The 24,631-nt window shown below is 36.7% G+C and overlaps 1 protein-coding gene across 3 annotated transcripts in view; it reads left to right on the forward strand.

Moving 5' to 3' along the window:
• The first annotated feature begins 1,011 nt into the window (after positions 1 to 1,011).
• hacd4 (3-hydroxyacyl-CoA dehydratase 4) overlaps positions 1,012 to 24,631 on the forward strand; it is a 42,020-nt gene continuing 18,400 nt past the window's right edge. The window contains exons 1-3 of one of the 3 annotated variants that reach the window (XM_039759171.1): positions 1,012 to 1,118; positions 7,917 to 8,023; positions 20,918 to 21,045. In XM_039759171.1, the coding sequence (XP_039615105.1) occupies positions 7,924 to 8,023; positions 20,918 to 21,045 (228 nt within the window). In that variant the 5' untranslated portion in view covers positions 1,012 to 1,118; positions 7,917 to 7,923. Of the gene's footprint in view, positions 1,119 to 1,427; positions 1,650 to 7,916; positions 8,024 to 20,917; positions 21,046 to 24,631 lie in introns of those variants that run through there. The other 2 variants (XM_039759169.1, XM_039759170.1) reach the window with 2 other exon arrangements.

A 24,631-nucleotide genomic window follows, 5' to 3' on the forward strand; every position in this document is an offset into this window, starting at 1 on the left:
TCTACATGACCATCATAATTAAGTCTGTCTGTTAAACCCTAAATACAAGAGGACTGTTTCATTTATGTTAGGTAGAATGCCCAGAGGGGGCTGGATGGTGTCATGGTCTGGAATCCCTGCAGATTTTATTTTTTCTCTCCAGCCGTCTGGAGAATTTTTTTTGTTTTGCTTTTTTCTGTCCTCCCTGATTATTGGACCTTACTCTTATTCTATGTTAATTAATGTTGTCTTATTTTAATTCTTACTTTGTCTTTTTTTCTCTTTTCTTCATCCTGTAAAGCACTTTGAGCTACATTATTTGTATGAAAATGTGCTATATAAATAATTGTTGTTGTTGTAGTTTAGTTTTAAAGAGTTCTGCTCCAGACCTGGGTTTGCTTCCTGGGTCCTCCCTGCGTGGAGTTTGCACGTTCTCCCCGTGTCTTCATGGGTTTCCTCCGGGTGCTCTGTTTTCCTCCCACAGTCCAAGGACATGCAGGTTAGGTGCATTGGCGATCCTACATTGTCCCTAGTGTGTGCTTGGTGTGTGGGTGTGTGTGTGCCCTGCGGTGGGCTGGCACCCTGCTTGGTGTTTGTTTCCTGCCTTGCACCCTGTGTTGGCTGGGATTGGCTCCAGCAGACCCCTGTGACCCTGTATTTAGGATATAGCGGGTTGGATAATGGATGGAGAGGTTTTAATTTCAGTGAGGTGGGTTGTAAGCTGAGAAAGCTCTGATGAGGTTTCGCATTTAATATTGAAATAGAGTTGAGTATCATCTGCATAAAAATGATAACCCAGTCCAAAGATACACATAATGTGGCCAAGGGGAAGCATAAAGATACAGAAGAGCAGAGGGCTGAGGACAGATCCTTGAGGGATTCTTTGTGTGACAGGCGCTGAGGTGGATCTGCTGTTGCCAAGACTAACAAACTCTTGCCTGTCAGTCAGATAGGACTTGAACCACTGGAGGGCAGTGCCACAGACATCCAGCATGTTCTCCATTCCGGACAGTAGAATGTCAAAATGCTACACTATGGTCTAACAGAAGGTCTGGTTTGTTAAGTCTCTGCTGCCATTAAGCAAATTACTGGTTACCCGAAGCGGAGCATTTTCACTGAAGTTAGAAGTTAAGTAACTGGTGAGTTGAAAGATAAGGTGAGAGATAGGCCAAACATTAAGATTTTTTTTTTACTTTTTAACACTTTAGAAAAGGAGCTTCTTGTTTTTCGTTACTCTTATGTAACATGTCCTTAAACTCGTTGATTCTAATAAGACTTACAATGGCCCAGTGTCAACTCTTTAGAATAGAGGCTATCTATTGGGAACTTGTTAGTCGCTCGTTGCCTTACCAGGTCCACGACCCGTTCGTCTCTCTGGCAGGTGCCGTTAATTTCGGGCGCGGCTCTTTAGCCGTTACGATCCACTTCCCTTATCAGGCGGGCGAAGGGCGGGCTCTGTGCGAGGGTGTTGCATTCGTGCGCTTACCGCAGGCACCGCTCCTCCCTTTTACAAATGTTTGCTGTTCTCTAAAAACGACTTTTCCGGAGAGAAACTCCGTTTTGGGGTGTGACGTCAGTATCTATCGCAAACTCTTCCACTTCCTCCAGTTTTTATTTTCGAGCACAAACTGTCCGACTTGCAGCTACAAAACAGACACACGCGAAATGAGGTGAGTAGTGTAAGGTAGCGGGAACCTCGACGCCCAGCAGCAACTTTGCAAACCGCTCACTTGGCAAGTCCGTGTTGAAGACAAGCCGCTAACTTGCTTTGCATTCACACACGCAAATTGTGTGTGTGTGTGTGTGCGCGCGCGTGCGTGCATGCATGCATGTGTGTGAAGCTTGTGCAACGCTTTTTACCGACTGAGGTCCAGTTTGAGGTTGTGACTCGCATCAGCGGTTTTCGCGCACCACTCCTATTGCGCAAGAACGCACTTTCTTAGCATACCGTTGTCAATACGACATGACTTTACTTGCTTTGGTCGGCCCGGGATTAAAGCCGTGGAAGTTTATTTTTTTGGATTTTATTGCGTTTTATCGTAGCCGGTACCACATTAGGATTCGCTGATTTGAATCTGTCAGCCTGATCAGTGGAGTGCAGGCAGTGATTTTTGTGGCTGCCGTTAGACGTCCAATTCAACGAGATCTTACAGTGACATACAGTAAATTCTATAGAAAACCCCACATTATTGTGGATTTCATGTATATTAACCCTGTTCAGTCCTCTACTTGATTTTCTCCACCCTCTTTTCTCTTTTTTTCCACAGACGCTAGACACAACTTTATAATTGTATCCAAATTTTTACCTAGTAGAGGGTGTTTTAAACTGGGGTTAATTTACACAAAGCACATAAACCCAAAGGTCTGAATTATTAACAAATGATGAGGTTATACGGCGATTAAGATATTGATAGTTGTTTTAAGAGTAGTGGTAGCCTAAGCCTGATGGCTTTATTCCTTGAACTGCCTTCATCCCACCCTTCATTGACTTTCTAACAATCGAGGGAAAAGTCAGTCAGGTTTACTAATAATTTAGAATCGCCTTTCTGCCACTAGGAGTCGCAAGAGGCGCGCTTTCCGTCAGTGCTGACTGCGTAGCTGCAGTTCTCGCCTATTTGAGGACGCACTTCTTGGGATGTTTATAAACTCTCCATCATGTAATCCAACTTCTGTACACCAGAGTTACTTTTGCGTAAACAAAGTTTATCTCATCAGAACTGTTTAATTTGGAATTATAAAGATAAATACTGTAAAGAATACAAGGTTTAAAAAATAAAGCATTTGTTTTGAAAACTGGTAAAAAAAATGAATTTTGTGGGATAATTGTATCATATTTTTAGTTACTTATTTAATCAAATAGATATCCATTTTCAACGATAGATTATGCAATTGTCATTGATGCTATATTATCAGGTTTTATTAAATTATTAACAAATGTAGCAAAGCCACATATCGGTGTAAATATAAAATTGGAAGATATAAGCATAAAAGGCTAAATATACAGCAACTTTTATTTTAAAAAAATCTCTCCAATTCTGGGGTTCATCAGGGGTGTGTTCTTGCTCCTACTCTGCTTAATGCTTGTATGGACTGGGTGTTGGGCAAGGTTGTGGGGTCCAGTGGCTGTGGGGCATCTCTTGGTGAAGAAAGATTTACTGATCTTGACTTTTCTGATGATGCTGTGATCTTCATGGAGTCACTGGAGGATCTGAGAGACTGAGCAAGGCATCTGAGTGTCTGGGCTTACGAGTGTCCTGGATAAAAAACAAGATCCAGGCCTTTAATGACCTCTTAGGCACAGCCATCAGCAGTGTGTCTGTCTGTGGAGAGAGTGTTAACTTTGTTGAGAGGTTTACTTACCTCAGCAGTGACATTTGTGTCTCTGGTGACGCTTCCTATGAAGTCAGTAAATGTAATGGGAGAGCATTGTCATGGGGTCACTGGGAAGGGGAGTGTGGTGCTCCTGAAATCTATGCAATAGGATGAAGAGTGAAGTCTTTAGGGTCCTGATGCTTCCTGTCTTGCTATATGGCTGTAAGGCATGGATGCTATCCAGTAATCTGAGATGAAGACTGGATTCCTTAGGTACTGTGTCTTCAGATAATTCTTGGGTACCGCTAGTTAGACTTTGTGTCAAATGAGTCCCAAATGAGGCACTTTACCTGCATTGTGAGAGAATGTCAGTTACGGCACTACAGTCCTGTTGCGCGATTCCCAGAGGGTGATCAGGCTCGCAGGATCCTCATTGTTGAGGACCATAGTGGCTGGACCAGGCCAAGGGGATGCCCATGTAACACCTGGCTGCAGCAGATGGAGGGTGAAACTGGACTGTGTGTCTGCCTTAGGGGGTTGCCAACCAGGTTCCTGAGCTGTTTCATCATGTGGTGGGTGCAGAAACGTGCTGTACCAGTGCATGCTCCCTGACCTGACCTGACCTGACCTGTGGTCAGTTGTCAACAGAGGAGAAGAAAACAAAAACTCCAGTCAGCAGCAACCTTGGAGAAAATAAACCAAAAAAGTTGGTATACTATTAACTTGTTAGTGTTTGGAAAATTACACATTTATTAATGTTAATGGACAAAAATGACACCAAATGTTACATAATTCAAAAATGAAATTTACAGTTGTTTGAGTACAGTGGAAGGATTGAAGAACTCCAAGACAAAAAAAACTGAATCACTGCAAAGCCACAAAACTCATTTTTTGTCATCTCTGTTTATTTTAAGTTTGTGAAGATAATAATAGATCACATGTATATTGTGTATCTATATATAGCTTCTCCTTTTGCTTGTTTGTAATGGTATTACTTTAATGGTATAAATAATGTTTGTAAAACGTTAATCATATCAATAAACAAGAATTAAAGTATTCTTATTGATTTCTGAGCCTGAGTTTTTTCAGGTTTTCCACCCAAAGCTACTATTAGATAAAGTCCAACTAATGACTAATTTATTTGTCATTTATTGAATGAACAAAATATTATTTTATTCCAACACCAACTTGGTAACTTATTTCATGTGTCTATGGCTCTCAGTGCAAAGATAAACTTCCTAATGTTTGTGCGAAATTTACCATTATCAAGTTTCCAAATGTGTTCCTGTATTCTTGATGACCTCATATTAAAGAAGCAGTCTCAATCCAAAGTACTTATTCCTTTCATAATTTTAAACACTTCAATCACATCTCCTTTTAATCTGCTTTTGCTTAAACTTTGCATTTATAATGCTATTTGTGATATAGCCTTACGGAATCATATTAGGGCCATGGTGAAGAAAAAAAAAAAACGGACACAGGGAAGAAAAAAAAACTATATGTCGAGAATAAAGTCGACATGTTGACTTTATTCTCGACATTTCCACTTTAATCTCAATGCTTATTTCGAGATTAAAGTTGACATTTCCACTATATTCTCATAGTTTATTTTATAAGTAAAGTAGAATGTTGTAAACTAAACTTCATCCTAAAATCAATATTTAATTTACTAGATTTTTTCAAACCCCATTGTAAATTAATGTAGCACATTAAATGCTTTGTGTTAAGTGTTCCCTGACCCAGTTGTTTACCACTAATCGCTTCTTAAACTGACTTCCTCTACACTGCTCTTCTAAAATTTAGAATGCTAAGATATATACTTGATATCATTTTCAGGATGAAATGCATTAAAGCAGGTATTAAACATGTAATGCTGGTACGAGCAATACATTCACTAGCAGGGTCAATATAGAATAACAAAACCCCACATCCTACATGACTTTGAAAGGAAACTGAAGCACGCCGAGTAAACCCACCAGAAAAACATGCAAATTCAAGGCATGGAACACCCAAGACCATCTTGCTGCGAGGCAGCAGTGCAACCTACACACCTCCATGCTTCCACATGATTAATCAATGCTTCAGTGCATTTCATCATGAAAATTATATCAAGTATATATCTTAGCATTTTAAATGTTCAGTGAGCAGGAATATTATGAAATTAATGTATTCTGTGTGCTGCCTGCGTCTCTTCTTAGTGCAAGAGGAAATCAGTTTAAGAAGCACATAGCGATTAACATGGCTCGGGGAACACTTAACACAAAGCTTTTAATGTGCTACATAACTTATGACGGGGTTTGAGAAAATCTAATGAATTAAATATTCATTTTAAGATGAAGTTTAGTTTGCGATGTTCTACTTTAATGACAAATTAGGAGAATAAAGTCAACATGTCGACTGTAATCTCGACATAAACAGCGAAAATGAAGTAGAAATGTCATAAGCATCGAGATTAAAGTGGAAATGTCGACAATAAAGTCAACATGTCATCACACTATTACACAGTACCCAGGAACATTACACAGAATTGAAATAAAAAATAAAACAAGTACAACTTGGCTTGGAGTATTATCCAGTAGTACAGAAACAGTATTCACAGATTTAAACACAATGGTCCACATCCAACCTTTTAAAACCAAAGTATCTCCAGGCAACGGACGTGACTCCTTTTTTTCGGCAAAAGTTCTTCTGTGTCATCATGTTCAACTTTATCTTCTGCTACAACTTCAGTTTTGGAATTTTCTCTGTCCATTTTCACTGCACAATACCTCCACTACTGCAAGTACTCCGTCTCCGTTGCATACATGTTTAGCGTTGTAGCAGTAAAAAAGGGCCCCCGGACAATACCTCCACTAACGCATGTACTCCGTTGCATGCGTTTGTAGCGGTGTAGCAGTGAAAAAGGTCCCCCTTAAACAGTTTTCCACTGCGCCATGTTCCGAACGTTGTTTAGGCAATTTAAACCGGTGTTGTGGTATAAGTAAAATCCATATCATAACAAAAGTAAAAAAAAGTTTTCGGTATGAACCGGTATACTGCCCAGCACTATCATATAGGATTCTGAAGTTGCTAGTGACAAGTCCACTATGACTCCTAAATTCACGTAAGGTATACTTTTGATTTTCAGACCTCCAATTGAAAATTCATAATTAAAATTTTTACTTCCTATGTGTAATACTGCACTTTACATAGATGTGTATACCAATGTTGCTTGTCTGAACTTAAGATTTATTGATGGTGGTAACTGTGTATCTTTAAAGCATATTTTAATATTTAACTACAAAATTATAGCCAGATAATAAACATTCAAGTTTTGTTGCATTTAATAAGTGTTTAGCACACATTAAGAGTGTCTTGGATGTTGATCTTTTTGATGTTTTAAAATGACACAAGCAACCATCATTTTTGCATGAAAATGTTGGAGAAGCCACATACCTGTAATATCTACAGAAGAAGATTTGCTCATGCAGTCTTACCATGGAGATATTACACTGAACTGAACCACTCTCACACAACCAGTAAAGTCTGTGTGAGGAAAAGAGGGATGGGCACTATGCTTTTACTTTATCAATGGATTACACTGCCAGTCCTAGTTGTAATAAAAGGTCAGCTGAATTTTGCAATCCAGAATCACACCAACAATGCAGATCCATCACCATATTTTGTCACACCAACAGTACAACAACAGAAGCACTGATGTGTCATCAAATACAACTAAAATCAATGTTAATGTAAAGATATCAGGAATTCAAATCGGTATTCATCCAGTACACAGAACACTGCCAATACACTTGTTGAGTAAGCAAATCACTACACCATATTGGGCATAATATTTTCAAAATGATTCATTAAATTTATGACTGCTCCAACAAAAACATAATACTAGCATACATAGGTGTCCATCTTTGCTAATTGTTAGTGAAATGTGCAAGTTCACATAACAAATTGTGTTAAAAAAAATAAGTTAATCAGTGTCATTCTTATAAGTGCCCTCACCTTTAGTTCCATTGTGAAGCTGAAAGTTTAGGTGCTTTAAGGACAGCACTTACCACTGGAACAATATAAAGATATTACAAAAATACAATTTTTCCAGGTAAGGAATTGCATTGAACATATGATAGAAATATGGAAAACTGAATTAAAAGGCAAAGATGGGTTTGCTATAAAGATTTTAGTAGTATGTTTAAATACTGATAGAAGCTTGTTGTTTACTTTACACAAATGCACCATCTTGTGGACACCTGCCCCAATGCCTCTTACGTACATTCCCACCTTTGAAAACAAAAAAGGAATCTTTGAAATTCCAAATTATTTCTTCTAGTTTTTTATCTTCCCTTTTGTGTTCAATATTCTGCCATCTTTGCTTTCAGCCTTGTTATTAAGAACAAACACAATGAGGCCAACATACAGCTGACATTCTCCAGAGCCAGCACATGTTTTATCCTTTCTCAATGACTTCAGGGCCATTTTAAGAAGTGGTTTCCAATAGTGCTCATCTGGTGTATGCTGTGATTTCACATATCTTGAGAAGTCTTGGCAGCAAAGTGGAAAAGTTTACAATCATTTACTGTCCTTTTGGAAATTATCATTTCTAACTGTACTTTTTTTTTGTTTGTTTCTAACAGAAAAAACATGACTGTAACATACCTGTTTATTTACAATTTGCTTCAGTTCTGTGGACATTCGTGGATCTTTTCCAACATGACAGCTAGACTTTTTTCCTTTGGAAAAGGTAAGCTGACTTCTCTTTTCTGATACATTTTGTTCATTCAAGATGTTTAGACATATGGTTTTTGGGACAGTACGACAGTAGGACAAGAGGGAATTGCTGTTTTTGCAAGGCTTTCAAAGCAGAAATCATTCTCTGATATAAGAGCAACAAGGAAGATCATCAGTCAAGCTACCAAGATGCCTGTGCCAACCTTAAAAGAGTCATGGGAATTTGACAAGGGCTTGCCACTCCCAGCCTGCTATAACCGCTTTGTGAATACTTTAGAGATGTCACTTCATAAAGCTTCTAGAACTATTCAGTATCTTAAAACCTTGGTAGGGGAGATGCTCTGTGTTCTGGTAAGAGTAACTTAAAACGTTTTGGTCATAATTCCAAAACATATTAGTTACAAAACCAACATAACCTATCACATAAAGACCACATACACATGCTGTAACTTACTGTCAGTCATGGAGATGGCTGAGTCATTGTATGAGGCTTTTTCTCCTCAACAGGAAAATGATTCTAGTTCAGAACAGAATGTAAAATGAGCAGCTCCACACATCAAGGTATTTTGTTGAAACATACTGTATGCCACCCCCTGCCACAACACTGAAATGCTGTGACTCCACTCCAAATTTCACCTTTCAACAAGATAATGATCTGAATTATGCAGGCAACTGAAGTTATGAATAGTTTAAAAAAGAAAAGCTTATAGCAAAACTGGCAAAACTTACATATACATTCTAGAAATGAAACTTGCAAAATGCTTTGTTTCAGTCTCTCAGCTACTGTACAGATTGTGTAGGCTCTTTCACAGTATTTGTTTAATATTTGATGACAAAACATTTTTGATGTTGTAAAGGATGTACTGTTTAAATAAAGAAACAGAACACCTGCTGTTGGACTGTTCATCCATTACTTTAATTTCATTATTGAAATAAGAATAAATAAGAAAATACAAATGAGTATAATAGGAAATCAAAACAGTACAACAAAAAAACAAGGGGTAAACAATAACAACTGAGAGCATTAACAACCTGCAGCCTTCAATGTCTTTTCTGTCTGCCTTTTGCAGCTGCCACTGGCAGTTAAAGCAAGTGAGCCTCTGAATGTGAAGTTGTACGATGTTATTCCATTCTTTTAGAAGGGTCTGATGAAGTTTCTGGCCATTGGCAGGCAGAAGATTGTGTCACCAATGTTGTGATCCAGGGCATCTCAAAGATGCTCTGTGGGATTAAGGACAGATGAGATGGCCAGGGCAGATGAAAATGACAGAAGTTAAATGAAGAACAAGATGACAGCATTATGGATTATTATATTTTCGATTTTGCAGAGTGATACACCAAAATGTGTATATTAAAAAAACAGAATCTTTTATAGTTTTATTTGACAGACATGGTTAATGGAAATAGATTTTCAAATGCATTCAGGTAATGCTGGTGCTTAAATAGAAATTCTGTGTTAGGGGTGCAGTGAATCAAGAGATGCTCAAACAGACAACAGTATGTCTATAAATCTCATAGAATTTCATCTTGTCTCTTTAAATGACTTGAAAGTAAATCGCAGATCTTATCCAGAAACCGTTAATATGGTGCTCTGAAGAACGTATGCTATTAAAAAGGTTTCCTGAATAATAAGCTTTGTCCATATTTTCGAGTATGGAGTTTGTTTTGTTGCTTAAATCAATCAACATCAGTCCATGAAAAGTACAGGCTGCTTGAATCCAACAACAATACGACAGGAGATGAAGTTGTTGTCACAGCCTGAGACATTACTTTTAATAAATGAAGGAATGCACAATCCAGTGGATCAAACTAAGACCTACAGCCTGTATTCGTATGGGTGTGAACAACTTACAGACACTCATAGAAATAATATTCCTGCCCTCATGAGATGTTGAAAAGATGATGGTACAGTTGGCTGGAGAAAGTGTAGTAAGTTGCCTTGTGGTAACATCTAAAAACAATTCAGTAAACTGAGATTTTAACATACAAATAGGGACATTTTTCAGTATTTCATCATAGAGAATTAATTGTTTGTTAATAGCTGCTATATTTTAAATGCATATGGCTAATTTTATCAGTAATGGATTTGGTTAGCACTCCTGAAGGTAGAACCATGTGTGTGACTCTCGGCCTGTGGCACAAATTCATATAAACAGTGCCATCTACTGTGAGAGAAGAAAGTCAGAAGGAGTAAGGTTTTTTTGATACTAAAAAGTCCAAAAGTCATTATTCTTGTATTTTAATCTGTGTGTTTGGTGAGATAAGGAATAAAGTGCATCTACTGACACAAGTATTGTAGCCATGTCAATTTGTGTCACTGAGTCAGAGGAGGAGAATGGTTGTGACTTTCCAGGGATCTCATTTAAGTTTTAGTATAGTTCTGTTAATTTACCTTTTACTCTATTCTTCAAACTTTATTTTAAACTGAGCTAGCTGCAACAGGCCATGCCTTTTCAATTCCCTATTTTAAGGAACGGTTTTTTGACAAAAATGCGGACATTTTCCACATATGTTGCAACTCACGTTGCCATTATTTCTCATGAATTTCACTCTTGCTTTGAGGACTTCTAGCATCCTGAGACAAATTTTGTTATTTTTTTCCCATTTGCAGTTAATGATTTTGATTTAATTCACTTCAGTTTATTTTTAAATAGTGTTCTTCTCTGAATGCAGACACAAAGCACTCTTCCAGAAATCTTGCAACTGAAGGTCACTGAAATCCATTGCAATTGTGATCCAAAAATATGCTAACTAGAGTTTCTTTCCTTGAATTCTGCAGACGGTGTATTTTCAGAATTTGAGTCCAAGGCAAGTGTGTCAATGGCAGCGTTATTTGGTAGCACATATAGTTCGAAACAGGTCTTTTCTCAAATTAAAATTACTGAAAGCAAGTACAGTATTAAAGCCTAATAACAAATACAAATCTTTGCAAAAAATTAATGGTTGTGATGTCCAGCATCTCAGTTGATATTCAGTCGTTGCAGAAGCAGGCAGCTTCATGTTCATGTCTAGAGCAAAATCACCTTGTCCTAAAATTACTCTCTTATTGGTGTTTACCCTTAATAACCTTTAACAAAATTTTCTCTAATTAAATATATATTTGCAAATGTTAGCTAATATAGCAAGTTTTTTTTAAAGTAAATGTTTGTCATTTAGACCTCTGCTAGACTTCTTGTATTCATAGGTATATCTAAAATGTATATGTCCGACTATATGAGTCATTAATGACAATTCTGTCTACCACCAAAATTCATTCCACTCTTGCTTAGGGAGACAGATAGTTTTGACACAGGAGCTTTGGTAGCCTGTTGCATAATATGCCTGCTTCCTGATGATGCTGTTCCTGTGAGTGTTCCAGATCCTTCCTGAAAAATGTGAGATATCTGCTGTTTCACTGCTAGCAATATCCTACTGTCACATTCAAAAGGCTAATATTTTTGTCTAAGTTGATAAACACTGAATGTCTTAAAAAATAAAGATATTGCCATTGTGCTAACTACTGAATTGTCTTTACTATTGATGAAAAGGTTTTTGAGGCACTGATGATGTGTGTTCTGGTAGTTCTAACATACAAATGTAGAGTGCAGGATAATTGCTTTTAGCTTTCACTACGCACTGTGTCAGCAGCACAGAAATGTCTTCTCATATTTTCCATGACAGTTATGCTATGCTTTCACTTGTTAAATTGTCTGTTTATAATTAGTTTATTTTTTAATGACCACATTTTTCCTCAATGAAAAATTTTGAATGTATTATACTGTGCTAACCAGAATGGCACCTACATATTGGGATCCTACAGTAATTACTTCATTAAATGACACAAGTTTATGTGTTAAATATTTCCTAGAAAGAATTGTCATAGGAACTATTTTTGGTCCAATTAATCTTAATTGCCATTTTGGTGTACTGTGTAAGATAGCTGTAAAAGGCCTGAATTTCAAATTATTTTATAAAGAGTCATGTACATTTTCTGCTTTCCTAAAGATGTGTTAATTGTAAAATTGTTGTTAATAATATACAATTTCAGTACCAGATGGCACTATCATCATTTGTCAAATCATGCATTTACATATTTTGGATTTTTATTTGCATTGAATACAAGGCAGTATTGAATTTTAAAAATGAACAAGGGGAACTTAAACAAACTAAAACATGGAGTAAAATTTGCTGATATACTGCATTGTCAGGAATACACAAGTAATATTTTTATTCATTAAGCAGTAGGACAATATGACACACAGTCTAATAAAATATTAGAAGGTTAATTCTCATTGTAGAAGGGACATTCATTTCAAGAACTACATGTCCAAGCCTTACATGTAGTTCTGCTGGTTACTGTGACTCAGGAATGGGCAGAGCAGGTACAGACAATGGATGGATGCACAAGTGTGGAAGACATGTTTAGTTTTAGATGCTGTCAATGTGCCAACAGAAGGACTTAGAATGCAGACTAAATATTTGTCTTAACCTGCGTACTTGTGCCAGAAACTGTATTTTATATAGTATGTGGCAGAAACTCTATATTATGCACCACAAAGAACCAAAAATGATAATGGTTGTTTTGTTTTCATCAAGATTAAACCTTTTCCTTATTTCATTATATGTTAATTGTTGTAAAAAGTCATTTATGCATGAAGGCAGGATTGAAACACAAACATAAAATTCAGTATATGACTAAATTGAATACACTCCTTTTAGTAACATTATGTTTGCAAAAGCTTATCAAATAAACACTGTTGTCCTTGGTACTGTTGGAAAAAACTGTTCACGAGATACTGGTAAAGTTATTCATGGTGACTGTTGACATATTCCTAAATAAAACATGCCATTTCTGCTTATGTTTTTGTAAACATCATTAAGCTCATGGTGATGTATGTGAAAAATAAGCCTTCCAAGAAGCAAACATCACATCAAACCAAAGTCCATGAAAGCATTTTCTAAACATTCCACAGTTGTGTAGTGGTCACACTTTAGTTGAGGTATCCATTATAAGCCAGCTATTTACTGTCTATAAACATTTAATAAACTATGCTATTAACAATAAGAAATGAATCTTAAAATATGTTATTTTTCATTTGTTTCTAAAATTTTAAAAAGGTTTGTAATATATGGTTTATAGCTTGCAAACTGTTAATTGTTGCGTGGCATTCAATTGGGAAATCAGGCAGTAATTTCAGAGGAGTTTTTACTATGTTGTAGAAAAAATTGTAATCAGGACAACTTTATCTAAGGATTTGATTTTTGTGTGGTAAACAGCAGCACATAACTTTTTGAAAAGCGGGAGACAAAATTCCTAAACATGGAGAACATTTTCAGGTAGGAGGTCAGTGTAGCCTGAGAATTACCCCTTACACATTTTCATGTATAGGATATACCTCAAAGTTCTTTACAAGATGTCAAAGAGGTAGCTGCAAGGAAAGAAAAACAAATTAAAATTAGATTAGAATGAAAAGAATAAATTACATACAAAAAGACCAATAATCACTTACATAAAAAATACAATTAATAAAAAAGTAGAGTCATTACATATAGATTAGTTTTTTAAGTCTTTAAAAATGAGTCAGATGATATAGTAAGATCAACAAAGAGGAGACAAAAAAGAAAAACATTCCAGTTAGGGGTTCCAAAGTCCAAAGACTGCCCAGCTCCTGCTGGGCATTCTACCTAATATAAATGTATTTAAATTGTTCCTTATGTTTTTTTTTTAGGTTCATCCTATAGGATGATCACAATAATCACAGTAACAATCAGCTAACTTTCAGCATGTATCCACAGCCTTGGGTAATAATCTGTCACGCATCACTGACTTAAATATTATCTCTATTCAGTAAAGTCTGGCCACAACCTGAGTGACACGGCACAAACTTTAGCAATTGGCAGCACTCGCGAAAATTAAATTGGTGGTACACAAACTAACGTTAATAAATGTCTCAAACTAAATCTTGAATGAGACTGATAATTGAAAATGTATGTTTCAAAACCCCTAAAATCCCATACTGAACAATAAAAAAGGGAAAAGTTTATCGTTCACAGAAGAGTCAGCCAGACAAACATGAGATTATGTACAAAGCCAAAATTGATAGAAATTAGTTTGTCTCATTTGCAGGAGAGATTTTTAAAAGAATTGATTTTGTTGGGCACAACATTAGTTTTTTTGCTGGGACAAAGGAGCTCATCGGTCATCACAGTTTTTTGGTAAGAAAGGTGTTGCACTGTTTTTGGTTTTTTTTCAGCAGTGGTGTTGATGATTTCAGAAATGGCAGTGGGTCCTCAAAAAACCTTGTGACTGAATGTTTATATGTCCACTAATTTCACAGTTAATGCATGATTTTTACTTTTAATTAATCTTATTGTTTAGTGAGCTATGCTTTTTTTCTGTTATTCCAAGGGATTCTGATACACAGTAGTTGTCTTTTTGACAAAGTTTGATATACTGAAATTTCATTTGACATTTTCTTTATAATTCATGGTTTTCTATAGAGTTTGCTGCCATAATTGTATCCAAATGCTGAAATCACAGAATATGTTATGCCAGCAATTACTTCATTGCCTTTATCCACTTGTTTTCTCATTTGTAAGAATTTTTTTCTTAATGAACAGAAAAGTGAAAATGTCGGTGGAGTATTTTTTTCCCCTTTAACATTTATTGCTATTTGCCCCTGTGTCTGTACTACTGATTGCTGATCATCAGAATCTGAATATAATTAAAGGAGCAAACCTTACAGTAAATTTAAAAAATAAACCACAAAAGAAACTTAAGTTTTAAAGCTATGGAAAAGTATACTAATATTTATGAATCCTTAAAAATGGTTGTTGACCAGATGACTAAGAAAGTAAAGGAAAGAATGATGCACTGATTGTGAAATTGTTTTGAATAAAATCTGCACCCATTGGCATATAGTTTAATATGGGTATTGTAATTGATTAAGATAAAGGGCACACATATTTTCATATACAGCAGATTTGTATGCCACATTTATATATTATGTATTAATCATTCTTTATTTGACAACAGTTTGTTTTATTACAAGGCAAAGAATTTTACATTAAAGTATAAAATATGTGTGAGTGTATATATATATAATGGATTAAATTCATTTTTTTCCTCAGAATTCTACACACAACACCCCATAATGACAACATGAAAAAAGTTTGCTTGAGGTTTTTGCGAATTTATTAAAAATAAAAACGCTGAGAAAGCACATGTACAGAAGTATTCACAGCCTTTGCAATGAAGCTCAAGATTGAGCTCAGGTGCATCCTGTTTCCCCTGATCATCCTTGAGATGTTTCTGCAGCTTAATTGGAGTCCACCTGTGGTAAATTCAGTTGATTGGACATGATTTGGAAAGGCACACACCTGTCTGTATAAGGTCCCACAGTTGACAGTTCATGTCAAAACACAAACCAAGCATGAAGTCAAAGGAATTGTCTGTAGACCTCCAAGCCAGGATTGTCTCGAGGCACAAATCTGAGGAAGGTTACAGAAAAATTTCTGCTGCTTTGAAGCTCCCAATGAGCACAGTGGCCTTCATCATCCGTAAGTGGAAGAAGTTTGAAACCACCAGACTCTTCCTAGAGCTAGGGGCATATAAACTGAGCGATCAGGGGAGAAGGGCCTTAGTCAGGGAGGTGACCAAGAACCCGATGGTCACTCTGTCAGAGCTCCAGAGGTCCTCTGTGGAGAGAGGAGAACCTTCCAGAAGAACAACCATCTCTGCAGCAATCCACCAATCAGGCCTGTATCGTAGAGTGGCCAGACGGAAGCCACTCCTTAGTAAAAGGCACATGGCAGCCCGCCTGGAGTTTGCCAATAGGCACCTGAAGGACTCTCAGACCATGAGAAACAAAGTTCTCTGGTTTGATAAGACAAAGATTGAACTCTTTGGTATGAATGCCAGGCGGCACGTTTTGAGGAAACCAGGCACCACTCATCACCAGGCCAATACCATCCCTACAGTGAAGCATGGTGGTGGCAGCATCATGCTGTGGGGATGTTTTTCATTGGTAGGAACTGGGAGACTAGTCAGGATAAAGGTAAAGATGACTGCAGCAATGTACAGAGATATCCTGGATGAAAACCTGCTCCAGAATGCTCTTGACCTCAGACTGGGGTGACAGTTTATCTTTCAGCAGGACAATGACCCTAAGTACACAGCCACGATATCAAAGGAGTGGCTTCAGGACAACTCTGTGAATGTCCTTGAGTGGCCCAGCCAGAGCCCAGACTTGAATCCGATTGAACATCTCTGGAGAGATCTTAAAATGGCTGTGCACCGATGCTTCCCATCCAACCTGATGGAGCTTGAGAGGTGCTGCAAAGAGGAATGGGCGAAACTGGGCAAGGATAGGTGTGCCAAGCTTGTGGCATCATATTCAAAAGACTTGAGGCTGTAATTGCTGCCAAAGGTGCATCGACTAAATATTGAACAAAGGCTGTGAATACTTATGTACATGTGCTTTCTCAATTTTTTTATTTTTAATAAATTTGCAAAAATCTCAAGTAAACTTTTTTCACGTTGTCATTATGGGGTGTTGTGTGTAGAATTCTGAGGAAAAAAATGAATTTAATCAATTTTGGAATAAGGCTGTAACATAACAAAATGTGGAAAAAGTGATGCGCTGTGAATACTTTCCGGATGCACTGTACGTGTATGTACAGGTATATGTATATAATATACTGATCAGCAAACACTCACAGCACCCCTGACAAGTACCAGTAGAAAGTATACCTGGGACTGTTAACACTTACATAAAAGTCACAATGTAACATTCTGATAAAAGGCACATGGTAAAAATGAGGAAGAATTACAGTCCTGCATAATCTGAAAACGTTTAGGTAGAACTCTCACAGCTAATGTTAGTTAGTGCACTGCATTATCTGTGTTACTGTAGTGTATTATGACAGTGAATTGGAAGGACTGCTTAAACAGATATTATTGAAACTCAGTTTTCCACAAAAAACTTGGAGCGATTACACAGAATACAATACCAGAAGATGAACATATGAAAAGAAATGATTAGGGGTGTAGTCAAAGATAGGCAAAAAGTCAAATACTAGACAAATAGAAAGCTCATGATAAATACTTAATATGCAAATCAGTAATTAAATCATAAAAGGGCAACATATCCTAACATTGAGTCTTCTTGGTAGAGTCTTTAAGGTACTGCTACACTACAGAAAAATAGATACTTGCTATAAGAGTGAAAAAGTGTAAAACTAGGGCACAGACCCATACATGGTACCTTCTTAAATAGCAAGATGCCATGACATCATATGTTACATGCCTTCTGTGTCATTTGTCTGAAAATGGGTGCCATTGCTATAAAAAATATGAAGAAAACAATGGCAATATCTATAAAAACAAAATGCCACCAGGATGACGTGACCACCATAACAAAAAAAAAAAAAGTCACAACAATAAAATCACGTCAAAAGCATCCAAAAATGGGAACACATGAACTTTAAAGGCATGGGATGCAAACATGCCCATCTGGTTCCTGTGGGTAAGGTCTGTGCAATTTACATTATGCAAAAAGTGAGAAGCATAAGAACCAAGATTAATCTTAGGTACGATAACCTTTCCAATTCACTAAATAAAAAAATATGTTTAAATATGTTTGACTTAATGCACGTGTTACCCATCAACAGTAGTAGGTAGAAGCAGAGGAGTGAAGATGAGAGGGCTGTGACAAAGGGGATGAGCAAATCAGTTTGACTCATGACACATGGAAATTAGGGTGGATGCAAAAGTTACTGGGAAGTCCTATGAGGTCCAGTGTAATAAGAAGCAAACTTCTCAGATGAAACTGTCAGATGCCTACTCCATGCTGCAAGCCACACCTTCTGCTCAATTTTATAATCAGATTTAACTTTCCATTTTCTGTCCATCTTGCTGTAGTCTTATTAAAACTGGCCAAAGCATGACAAAATACCTTAGTATGAGAACTAATGAAGCAGGGATGATCTGTAGTCAGTAGATAATTGTTCAGATGTTCAGTAGATAATTATAAAAAAAAAACCTTTTGAATACCATAGAGGTGGGACTCAAAAATCAGATCACTATCAGACTGGTTGGAAGGTCACAGACATAGATGATCTCTTTGATTTGTCAAAGTGATTCTAAGAAGAATAATGTGATTTTTTTTTTTTTGTGCGTTCAGGTGGATGATTTCTGTGGACTTTCAAGCACCAAGGTAAACAGTGAATGTTTTTTGAGGCAGATATAGATTTGAGAGGGATTTTCACATTGAGGTAGATTTTGTTAGCTTAGGAGGTCATATTTGGTATTCAGTCAGCTAAGGGGAATAACATAGAGGTTAAAAATGACCCAAATATGTAACCTTGAGAGAAGAGAGGCTATTAGGAACTGTATTCACCATCAAAGACAGATTCACTATACTGTATTTTACTGAATGTGACTAGACAAGTAAAATGTAGGTGTAGACAATTCAATAATGTTTTAGTTAAGATACTGCAAAAACAAATCTAATACTCATATACTGTTATGTAATAAGACCTTAACAAAGGCTTCTTTTGATGTTAACACTTACAAATTATCAGTAAACTGGTAAATCATATATGTGCAGTGTGGAAACCTTCAATGCTAAAGAAATGTTTTTGTAGCCTTCCCAACATCTGTGCCTCAACAAAACCCAGTCTCTAAGCTCTGCAGGTAATTATTTTGACCTCATGGGTTGGTTTTCGCACCAATACACATTGACAGCTGTGGGACCTTCTAGAGGCAAGTGTGTGCCTTTCCTAAGCATGTAGAATTGTAAAATACTCGTATACCCCAGGTGGACTCCAAACAAGGTGGAGAAACATTTCAATGATGAATAATAGAATGGGATGCTCCTGAGCCAAATTTCAAGTGTCATAGCAAAGGGTCTGTATACTTGAATCCTGTTTGCTGTTCTCAGGTATTGAGTATTGATGAGGAGAGAAAAAATACATTTACTGTAAATTACTTTTGCGTAAAGCTGCAACGTAGCAAAAATGTGGAAAACGTGAAGGGGTATCAATTCTTTTTGAAGGCACTTTAATACAGTACCTGAACTAAAGTGCTACTGACGATTGCAGTTATGCCAGAATACTGTAATTATTTAGACAGTACAGGAACTGGTTGTATTAATCTGCAGAGAGATGAAAGAGTTTTTGCAGTGAGGGCTGTTAATCGGGTTGCTAAGGAACTTCTAAAATTTGCAATGGGACAGCAAATTATAGGTATCTGATGACTCCTGGATTGCAAGCTGCTTGAAATTTCCATTGAGCATGGAAAAGGCACTATATAAATAAAATGTATTATTATTATTATTTCATTTAATAGCAAGTTAGAATTGAAGCTGAACATGTAGCATTTTTGCTTCAGGATTTTGTTTTCATATTTTGCAATGCAGCCTTATTTAAAAATGTGTAAATTATTTATAACGAGGATAAAAAATTGGCTGCAGGGGATTTTTTTTTATTTCTCATTGTTTACACTACTGATTGTGGACTGTGGCTATGAGTGATGTTTACAGATGTTAAGAGTTAGTTGGTTTGCATGCATGATTTATAAAATATATCATTAAAGAAAAGTACATAATTTAACTGTGAAATGCAACTATTCTCCATAACTGTTGCCAATAGTGCCATGTCTCCATCCTGTGACACCTGCCCTCAGATGGTCAACTGAGTTTTTGGCTGGCTGGCAATTCCCTCTGCTCCAAGCAGTTCCCGAGAATGCTTACTTGATAAATTGGTGGGACTATATGTGGTGGAAAGTTGGGGAGTTCAGGGCATGTATTTTTTCAGGTGACACTGATACCTGTTGCACATTCTATTTTATTTGAAAGAAACATATGAGAACTGCGGAAATCTTGAGAAAATCAACTACAATTAGTACTGTGTATCTTACCGGGTAATGCGGAATTTTAGGGTAGCATAGCATTCATATTAAAGAAATAACATAAAGGGTTAATAAATATCAGAAACCTTTGCAGGCATATCAGGAAACCAGATAAAGGTCAACTGAACAACAAAATATACTGAAAGATGACTAAGAAATCAGCAGATGCCCTTTAAAACAACCAGAATGGACAGTAATTTGGTTATATGCACAGTAATTTCAAGGGTGGTGGCTCAACTCAAAGGTATAAGAAGAACCAGAATAATAACAGACTTTTATTTTATATAAGTCATTTGAGTGTACACCAGCAAACCAACCAGAGTAAAATGTATGCATTGATTGACCATGTTTGTAAATTCAACAGTTTATAAAATGAACCCCTATTCTTTGTTTCAATGACCATTCTAACCATGCTGTAACAGACTGCTTTTGAAGAATGTTCCCCCTAAGGCATTTTTGCCCAGAACTAATTAAAAGATACAATGAACAGCTTTTCTCCTGCCTGATTACTAATTTGTCCCATCTTTTTTGTAGATAAGTTTCTTTCTTTAATAACGATGTTGTTGATATCTACCACAGTTCACAGTTAGGGCGTACAAAATTCCTTTATTTTCTCCATAACTGGGACAGTAGAGTCAAGAATTGACATTAGGTTTGGAGCAATTGAACTAGTAAAAAGGCTAGAGCTTTGTGCCAAAAAGTTCATCAGGCCTACAGTATCTTGGTGGATCCATATAAACTGTTGCTACCACTGCTACATATTTAGCTTGTTTTTTAATGAAACAGTGTGTCAACACCCTAACAAAAGATGGAGGAGCCTGTTTTGTGTTATTTGTGTCAAAAGTTCCATCGGTGGTGTAACCCAAATGTACATGTATTACAAATGAGGATGATTTGTCAAAAATAAATAAAATTAGGTATATCTGTACAGTATACTAAAATAGACGCATGTATATTTTTTTCCAGCGAAGACAAAATCACTGTCATGTCTGAGATATGTATATCTTGTTTCTTTAGATGCTTTGGCAGACACCTTTTATTCGATTGGAGTTGTGATGAGTTTTTTCCAGCTATTATCAGTGCTGGAATTATTCCATATTTTGGATGGAATAGAACATGACTGGTTTTTACCAAGATTTTTACAGGTATGTCATTTTTTTTAATCTCATTCTTAATTTTTCATTCCCATACACTGTCTGTTGTTGTTTACTGTTACTAGCAGTCTAAGACAGAGCCCATACATTGGGGACACATTTACAGACAGTGGCTCACTCCATGTAGAGTTTGTGTGATCTACGTCTAAGGATGGTTCGTTTTAAGTTTCTGATACTGCCAAATAGGTAATATATGTCCATAAATGTAAAATTGGATTAAGCAGACTCAGTTAAAAGAAAAGTGCATATATAAATTTGTGAAAATTATATATTTCTATGAAAAAGTATCTGACCCTTCTTAATCTCCTCTGTTTATACACATTTCTAACACAGAATGTTTACCTTCCTTCATCCAAAATCTGATACAGATAAAGGGTACCTGAGGGATCAAAGGTTGAAAAATAACATCTTTTTTACTAAATAAAATTTTTTAGTGAACATTGCTATCCAACACCAACTGGCTCTAGGTGAAAATGTGATTGACCAGAAATCAATGCAATCTTTTTTATCTGGAACCACTAGTCAAAACCCTAAGATGCAGCCAAAAGTTCAAAATACAAAAGTCAGTATTTAGAAAAAGAAATCAAAGAAAAACACTCTCTATACTCTGAAATTCTTTTTATGGAGTCTTGGAAAGTTAGGCATTGATTATAATATGGCACTAGTCATCACTAAACTATCACTACAGTGATGGCACACACCATATACTCCCACACTGTACATTATGAGCCATTTTCTGGAGGGAGAAAGAAGCTTTATTCAGACGTGGAGACAAGTAGCTGCTGGGACACTTGCCTGCCTTTTTAGAGTGAGCACAGATTTTTCATATCCAGTTTAGGTGGTAATCTCAGAGTTGGGTAAATAGACTTGCAATGGTGTAACTGATGAGTAAGTACACGGTCAAATATCAGAGCTTTCTCTGATAAAAATGTCTTTAAAATAAATTAGGCAAGAGAACAGTCTTTATAGTCACATAAGCGTCAAGGCCCAGTAAAGAAAGATCATGTTGAACAGTGTCTTCAAAAAGGTTTCAGCTGGTTATCAGCACCCCACAATATGTATCAGTATGGAAATAGCTGCAAAATCACATTCCTAACATTCTGGGATTCCACTAAGGTTGTGCTGTGCGCACTGAAAAAGTACAGACAATCCCAATTTTTAAAATAGTATGGTACCAGCACTTCTTTAACTCCAGTAATAGAAGCAAATGGTAGTTTTTCTGCTCCATTGCTTATTAGTGTGATCGAAACTCTGTGGCAACAAACCCCACCAACCCCCCCGTCTTTCTGTATACAGTTCCTATTACATCAAGCTTGAATCAACTTCTTGAACATGTATATTTATATAAAACATGCAAGGGGTAACAGCCATGCTTGTGCGGAGGTGTATGTAAACACACCTGTTTGGATGCTGCTGTTACAAAGCAATTGTGAGGTTTTGGGAGGGAGTTATTTGTTTCAGTATTGTTTTGGTACTGGTACTGAGGCCTGAAAGCTGGTATCAATACGAAAGTCAAATTGTATTACCAATCCAACACTTGACTGCACAGAGCTACAGTAATAGCCATCACTTCCAAGAGGATAACAATGGAAATAGTGGTGAATCTTCCTTGTAATGGCTGTCATGAAAGAAAGTTCTCTCTCAAAGGCAGTCTTGGAGTCCAGATGGGAATACGGAAAAATATCTTTATTACACAGTGTGGAATAAATACTTCTTGCACGAAAAAATAAGAAGCTCCACCAAAAAGAAGTTTTGTGGACCGTCCCCGTATATTGTCCAACGGACAAAAGAAAGCAAAAGAAAACGTTTCTGTGATCAAAAGGAATTGTTATTGTAGCAGTTGACAAAGTACATGGAACAAAATGGCGTTTATATACAGAAAATAAGGCAGGAAATGACATCACAAGCAGAAAACGGAAGTGACGTCATCTTATCGGAACCAGAAGTGATGTCATCAGTGGTGGCCGTAAGTACCGTCATGGATGGTGCCAGAAGTGACGTCATGAATGGCGCCATATTTTTCTTCGGTTTTCCTGCTAAGAGATTAAGAGATTTGGGTAAGTACCACATGACAACCCCTTGTCTCGATGTTTTACTCACCTTTAGGCTTTTTGACTGCCTCCTAAACTCACGTGTGTGACAACAGCAATGTAAGAAAGAGACTTGGCCATAGTACAAGTGTTTAAACTAGGAAGTGCATTGGTTTATATTACGTTTCTTATATATGCAAAATACTCCCCTCCTTCTAGTTCTTCTGACCATTACCTAATTTCCGGTCTCAGTAACGTCCATCATCTAGTGTCTTGTCATCTGACCGAAACATGCCAACATTACTCCTTACCCTGTGCAGGTATCTGAGACTTATTTATCAATCAATGCATTTGGAATCAGGAGGACCCACATATGAGAATACTGGGCTGCTCAAATGAATAGTTTCTTGTTGCACAAGAATCCCTCAAGGATAATTTTTAAGCAGCTGCATGTCTAAAACAATGGCACTAAATTTTCTTGTAGTACACACTATCCATGGTTTGTCATCACCACATGCTAGTGTCCAAATAAGCAGACAGGCAGGCAGGGGCCAAGCTGCTAAAGTAAAGGCAAGTGGCATTGATCTGATGTCACAGGCAGTTTTCTAGCTGTTTAGAAGACATAAAAATACTGACACAATAAAAAAAATACAGACATTCAGCCTTCCTATGCTTAATCCCCTCTCTAGAGAGCCGCTTCTTGGCCTAGCAGGCCTTACAGGGTAAAAGCTCTTAATAGTTCCAGAAACTTAACAAAGGTCCCCATAGGATGGAACAACTATCATAAACCTCTAGCTTATAAAAGGCAGAAGCAATGTATTTTTTAAAAATATTTATTAATAAATCAAGAAAAATGCAAGAACAAGTACTATAGAGAAGAAGAGACCTAAAGGTATTTCTCAAAAAACTCATTCTGCTGCTAGAGAAGTTTATTGTTTCTTTGATTCCGTCTAGTGATGTTTTTGGTTTTTAAACACAAACCATGGAAATTCTTCACTTTTTTTTCTTGTAAGAGAATATTTATAAACATACCTATGACTTTATTGCTGCATGCAAAATTTATTGTAAAGTGGAACCATTCCCTGGCTTACCCGTTGAACTATTTTAACTAATTTCTGTTCCACTTTAGCCCAGAAATTATAGTTCAATTGACTTTATTACAGACATTCATCCTTCTGAAGGACTTACCACAATCCGTTTTGTAGTTGGTTCTTTAAAGCAGAGCGCTTTATACCTTTAAACAGTTTGCCAATAGCTAAAGTTTTGGATTATATATTTTTTTATTCAAAGTCATCTGTTTGCATTGTTTCTCTTCTACTATTATTTCAGAATGAGGTTCACAACCCTTTTTCCTGCTTTTTGAAGTACTTTTACAAGCAGTTAGGTTTTTATGTTAATTTTTCTTCCAGTTACTATCCTGAGGTTAATGTCCGAACAGAGCCATTAACCATGCACAAAAAACTCAAGAACACCTAACTGACTTACTACCTCTACTCTAATTGAATTAGACAGAAATGTTCACTTACACTCTGCCCTTAAAATGTTAC

This window comes from Polypterus senegalus, chromosome 7 (assembly GCF_016835505.1).
Source record: "Polypterus senegalus isolate Bchr_013 chromosome 7, ASM1683550v1, whole genome shotgun sequence".
Classification (NCBI taxonomy): domain Eukaryota; kingdom Metazoa; phylum Chordata; class Cladistia; order Polypteriformes; family Polypteridae; genus Polypterus; species Polypterus senegalus.